The following is a 6000-nucleotide window of genomic DNA, read 5'->3' as shown; positions in this document are numbered from 1 at the left end:
TTTAGTATTTTCCATTCAATTAACTTTAATTCACAATTCTTACATTTTGTGTTTATTACTTTTAATACCACAGACAAATATCAACTTGCTAAAACAATAGAAAAGAACATAAGATCCATATGGACCTACATATTTATATTATATACATACACTCAAGTCTTTGGAGGTAAACCTCTTCAGCTCTCTATGCAGCACACTCTCAGCTCTGACATCCATCTTATTAAAGGGGCATCCCAATAAACAATCTACAATTAAAATCAATGTGACCAGACATACAGAAAAATAAGGCTCACTTAACTTACGGGGTAATTTATTTAAGTACAGATTCAGTTACAAAATGATGTATCAGACACTGCAATTTGAAATTATTTGTTATTAAACCTTATGAATATTTGATAAGACTAAATATAAGGCAAAGTAGCTTCCTGATTTATAGATCACAAATTCAAATGGAATCTTACTAAATTATAAGAAAGTGTTTTAGAAGTGAAAATGGCAACAACAAAAATTGTGGACAAATGATTTTTTTGTTTTGTTTTAAAAATGGCTCTCATGTAGGCTACATGACACTTTTCTCATGTAAAGAAGAACATATCAAATTGTAGATTGATCATTGGATTGGTCCTCTAAGTGCTGCTTGCTGTTCAGTACCCAGGTGTTGTATCAGGCTTCTCAGGCAGATGTTCAGCTGAGCTTTATGTGGGGGCAAACTTCTTGGCCTGCGCCCTCACCCTCTTCTCATAGTCCATTCTGTTCTGACTAAAAGAGACAACAAAGGGGGATTAGTCCATTATGAAATTGAGTATCACCCAACAAGGCTATTATTTTCAGTTTAACGAAGTGAGATTATGTATGTTTGAAGTGTCTTAAAGCACACTAAGGGCCCCTTTACCTGTATCAATTATACAGTAGAACTTTCAAAAATATTTTTTTAAAGTATCTATCAACTGAAACTCACCAGTAAATTGTGTAGGCTTCTGCTTGTGCTGGGTCTTGGATGTTGGGTTCATTGAGAAGCTCTTGGATACCCAACAGGATCTGTGAACACAAAACAGATGAAGTCAGCTTTTAGAATGGATTGAAATACAAAACAATGCAGATCAGAAGACAATCACTCGACCAGAGTGTACCATGCTTTGATCCACAAAAAAAAATACAGTAATTTGATACCCGTTGAGCCAATGTCGTGCATTCCTCAAACCGGTGAAAGCACTGATGCCTCTCCCATTCTTTGTGTGTGTGTGTGTGTGTGTGTTTGTGTGTGTGTGTGTGTGTGTGTTGTGTGTGTGTGTGTGTGTGTGTGCCTGTTTTATGGTGATGGCTGGCCTCCAGTCCTTCTCCTCCTCCAGGATGGAAAGACACACCGTGCCAGATGGGTAGACATTGGGGTGGAAAATGGGTGGCTCAAACTTGCCTGAGAGGACATAGAAGAGATTATTAAAAAGCATTTGACGACTTCCTTACCATCGATATCAAAAATGACTAGGAACAAAACACTGCACATCAGGGGTGTTAAAATGTCGAAATTAAATTGGGATTGTTAAAGTAAAGAAAAAATCCTTAATTGTTTTGTTTTTCACAAAATGAAAATCGAAGTGCAGCAATCACAAAACCACCAATTATAGGTCCTGATCGTCCTCATATAGGGGATTAAAGAAATATTATAGAAATACCTAATGCAACAATGCTGTAACAATTTACGCTACTTTATTAACTGGAGCTGTAATCAATGACTGTATATACAGTATGAGAGTAGCAGCTCAAGCAGGCAGAGGCGAGGGGCCATGCGGTGTGAGTGAGTGATGAAGGGAACAGGAAGGAGAGAGATAGCAACCAAGTCGACTCGCGCTGGTAAACTAACTTATTGCTAGTTATTGCTCATCTCATTACATAGTACCCGTCTTGAGCTAATGTTAGCTTGGCTAATTGAGACTACATAACTGTGCTTTCTCCTCTTCAACTTAAGAAGCAGCCTACCTGTTGGCTCTTGGTGATGTAGCCTGTCCTTCTCATTTAACTTAAGTTCTGTCATTTTAATTCCATCTTACTTGATTAGCCTAGATATCTCCTAATAACTTGCCACACGGAGGCTCTAGCTCTTACTATAGCCTAATGCCGGTTTGATGACTTGTGAATAGTCGATAACAACAAGCTGCAGGTTTACTCACATTTTGGCGGCGAGGAAGGATAATCATCCTTGAACAGCATTCGGAGTTTGTATTGGCCTCCCTCCCACAGCGTCTAGAGAATTGAAGAACATAGTTATTACATGCATTAATTGTTCCAGTACACGAGGGTGTGCCTACACACTATAAAAAATACTTTTAAATGAGAACACATCCGTTTGTATTTGTACTTGTGTTGGCCATTTTTTTATGTACTATAAGAAACACTATGATATCTGTTTACTCATTCTGACAGACTGGTAGTGGTTGTTGGGTCTTGTTAGAGTAAAAACTAGAGAAAGTAAAAGTTGACATACCCCCTTCTTCCCCGGAATGGCACATTCCCAGTTCATGAGGTTCATAGTGCCATCAGGATTTTTGGTAGGCACAGCGACAAAACCCTGAGAGAGAGGGAGGGAATAAGGTTTGAGGAACAAGCTTGCCTTCTGCAATTCATCAGAACAAGTTTATTTTCACTGTTTGTATGGTAGCTCCTCACAAATGGGTGGTCTTTCCTCCATGCTTTGCGCTCCTGTGACAGTCTGCTAAGAGCGATACCAGACATGTCTACTCATTAACACAGTCCTGTGGGAAGACAAAAAACACTCAATTAACATGGCTAGATAGCAAAACCACTAGAGAACAAGGATGTGTAGATAACTAACATTTTTATTAGAAATGTCCACGATATACTACGGTTGGATTGAGGGTTGGGGAGTAACTGATAACATGTAATCAGTTACATGTAAAATGATTACAAAAAACCTCACTGTAATCAGCTACATTACAAGCCAAAAATATTGTAATCAGATTACAGATTACCTTGAAAAACAAGATGAATTACTTTTAAATTCAGAAAGGATGTTTGCGAAAAAATATATTACAACTCCTTTGTTTTCTTAATGACATTCAAGTCAGTTCAAGTTTGTTCAACCTGAACGAGTCTGACCACATGTCAGAGACCACTATGATGACACACCAAATGTGTTTGATGGATCCTTTGTCTTCTTCTCATGCCTCTTAAGGGGAGCGTAATCGAAAAGAAACAAAGTAATCAGATTACATTACTGAGTCTGGGTAATCCAAAAGTTACATTACTGATTACAATTTGGGACAGGAAACTAGTGCCCTGCCCAGCAGGTAGCCTAGTGGTTAAGAGCCTTGGAACAGTTACCAAAAGGTTGCTGGTTCTAATCCCTGAGCCGTGCAGCCCTTGAGCAAGGCACTTAACACCATTTGCCTGTGTAAATCACTCTGGATAAGAGCATCTGAAAATGACAAAAATCTAAAATGTAAAATGTTGACTTTCCATATTACTCATGAAAAATTCTTATGACATGAACTTGAAAGCTAATTAACCTCTTCACTAGCTAGCTATAAAGATTTCCCCTCGTTAATTGTGGATAGCAATGATGTGGATATTGCATTGGTCAAATACCACAAACCCCTGAGGTGCCTTATTGCTATTATAAACTGGTTACCAACGTAATTAGACCACTAAATAGTAATTTGTCATACCTATGGTATACAGTCTGATACATCACGTCTTTCAGCCAATCAACATTCAGGGCTTGAACCACCCAGTTTATAACTACGTTTATATAATGGCATTGTCGAATACTCGTTTCTTATTGGCTTGAATGGTATTCTAGAGCGTGCAATATTTCCCTAAATTACATGGTAGAATTAAATGGCTATTTGAGCTACTTTTTGAAAGCAAAAGTCAAATTGAAAACGTTATTGGCATTGTGGAATTCGATATTCATATTAGCAAGCTAGGACTTATGGTTAGGTTAGCTAAACTACAAATATGTGATTACCATGGCAACTACTGTAGCTATGGAGTAGACGTATGTACTTCAGTGGTGTTGAACACATTTCTAGCAGCTAATGCTAATGTGTTAATTTATAGCCATGGTATAAAAAGGGTTTCAACTAGGTGCTCTGTGTTTTCTGTAAAATAATGCAACTCCGTGGAAGGTTACTTCCACTCCCGCAACACACACTCCACGTTATTCATTATTTTCCATAGCACACATAACGTTAGCCCCTAGTGATTATCCCTTACATATGGCTCTGGTTATTGATATTGCCAGTAACAAGCTGGCTAAGCTACCCAGCTAGCAGTCTAATTAGCAACAAACCATCAAACTAGCCAACCAACATACATGCACCCACCCACCTGTAAGCCTAGTTAGATAATATATTAAAGTTCGTTTACAGGTCATTGGTTAGTAGTAGTTGCTTACCTTATAATTCAATTGATAGATGGAGTTCGCTTGTTGGTGTTTGTCAAAGCTAACGTTAGCTAGCTAAAAACTATGAGCTGGGTCGCCTATTTTTTTTACTATCAAAACTAGCTAAAGCTGCTTCGTAATGACGATACTTTCGTGCTAGTAATTCGACCAAGTTAGTTCCCCTGACATAAATAAACTGATTGAGAGATTTCCTTATCTGTTACCGCATATGTGAATACCTGAACGATAGCATTCAGCTAGTTAGCTCGCTAAAGTCAAGAAAGAGGACCTAAATTTGTTTATCTCGACATATCCTACAGGCACTTCGCAGGTCACCTTTCATGGTCTTTCTTTTCGGCCATCTTTGGTGTGGCGTCGTGTTGGCTTCATCTGGTGTTCGACTATTTTTTGGAGATATATTATATATCGAAGCTTTTTATCAATTAAAGATCACTTTGAGTCAAAATGCAAGCCGAGATCTACAAAAACAAAAAAACAACAACATTACTTTAACGTAAGCCAATGCAACGTTAACCAATTAAAAACAGTTATGTAGCAATGACATTTGTGCAGTAGGCTATATTTTATTTTTATTTTTATTTCACCTTTATTTAACCAGGTAGGCAAGTTGAGAACAAGTTCTCATTTACAATTGCGATCTGGCCAAGATAAAGCAAAGCAGTTTGACACATACAACAACACAGAGTTACACATGGAGTAAAACAAACATGCAGTCAATAATACAGTAGAAAAATAAGTCTATATACGATGTGAGCAAATGAGGTGAGATAAGGGAGGTAAAGGCAAAAAAAAGGCCATGGTGGCAAAGTAAATACAATATAGCAAGTAAAACACTGGGGAATGGTAGATTTGCAGTGGAATAATGTACAAAAGTAGAAATAAAAATAATGGGGTGCAAAGGAGCAAAATAAAGGACCAAGGTGGGTGCTACAGGTAGGTGCTGCTATGGTGACCAGCTTGCTGAGATAAGGGGGGACTTTACCTAGCAGGGTCTTGTAGATGACCTGGAGCCAGTGGGTTTGGCGACAAGTATGAAGCGCGGGCCAGCCAACGAGAGCGTACAGGTCGCAGTGGTGGGTAGTATATGGGGCTTTGGTGACAAAACGGATGGCACTGTGATAGACTGCATCCAGTTTATTGAGTAGGATATTGGAGGCTATTTTGTAAATTACATCGCCAAAGTCGAGGATCGGTAGGATGGTCAGTTTTACGAGGGTGTGTTTGGCAGCATGAGTGAAGAATACTTTGTTGCGAAATAGGAAGCCAATTCTAGATTTAACTTTGGATTGGAAATGTTTGATATGAGTCTGGAAGGAGAGTTTACAGTCCAACCAGACACCTAGGTATTTGTAGTTGTCCACATATTCTAAGTCAGAACCGACCAGAGTAGTGATGCTGGATGGGCGGGCAGGTGCAGGCAGCGATCGGTTGAAGAGCATGCATTTAGTTTTACTTGTATTTAAGAGCAGTTGGAGGCCAGAGGAGAGTTGTATGGCATTGAAGCTCGTCTGGAGGGTTGTTAACACAGTGTCCAAAGAAGGACCAGAAGTATACAGAATGGTGGCGTCTGCGTAGAG

At 38.9% G+C, this 6000-nt stretch overlaps 1 protein-coding gene across 2 annotated transcripts; it reads right to left on the bottom strand.

The window, feature by feature from the left end:
• On the bottom strand, nucleotides 1–4718 carry LOC135553934 (SUMO-conjugating enzyme UBC9-like). Of its 2 annotated transcripts, XM_064985880.1 has the most exons (8): nucleotides 4415–4718; nucleotides 3340–3433; nucleotides 2665–2750; nucleotides 2483–2566; nucleotides 2169–2241; nucleotides 1305–1414; nucleotides 959–1038; nucleotides 1–759 (listed from the first exon to the last, which is right to left on the bottom strand). In XM_064985880.1, exons 3-8 carry the CDS (start codon nucleotides 2728–2730, stop codon nucleotides 696–698), a joined length of 477 nt encoding a protein of 158 aa, XP_064841952.1. In that variant the 5' UTR covers nucleotides 2731–2750; nucleotides 3340–3433; nucleotides 4415–4718; the 3' UTR covers nucleotides 1–695. The 2 variants fall into 2 exon arrangements, with proteins under 2 accessions (XP_064841952.1, XP_064841951.1); XM_064985879.1 differs by lacking the exon at nucleotides 3340–3433 and having other exon boundaries at nucleotides 4415–4717.
• Nucleotides 4719–6000: the final 1282 nt, after the last annotated feature.

This window comes from Oncorhynchus masou, chromosome 14 (genome assembly GCF_036934945.1).
Source record: "Oncorhynchus masou masou isolate Uvic2021 chromosome 14, UVic_Omas_1.1, whole genome shotgun sequence".
Taxonomy (NCBI): Eukaryota; Metazoa; Chordata; class Actinopteri; order Salmoniformes; family Salmonidae; genus Oncorhynchus; species Oncorhynchus masou.
Note: the sequence above shows the minus strand (reverse complement) of the source record. Positions and strands in the feature narration are given on the sequence as shown.

What these genes read in the sequence shown, in the direction of transcription:
- LOC135553934 (XM_064985880.1), bottom strand. Translation starts at nt 2,730, where the DNA reads ATGTCTGGTATCGCTCTTAGCAGACTGTCACAGGAGCGCAAAGCATGG. An exon ending in CCATTCCGGGGAAGAAGGGG is followed by an intron (nt 2,242 to 2,482) that starts GTATGTCAACTT and finishes TCAATTCTCTAG; the next exon opens with ACGCTGTGGGAGGGAGGCCA. An exon ending in CAGCCATCACCATAAAACAG is followed by an intron (nt 1,039 to 1,304) that starts GCACACACACAC and finishes TTGTGTTCACAG; the next exon opens with ATCCTGTTGGGTATCCAAGA.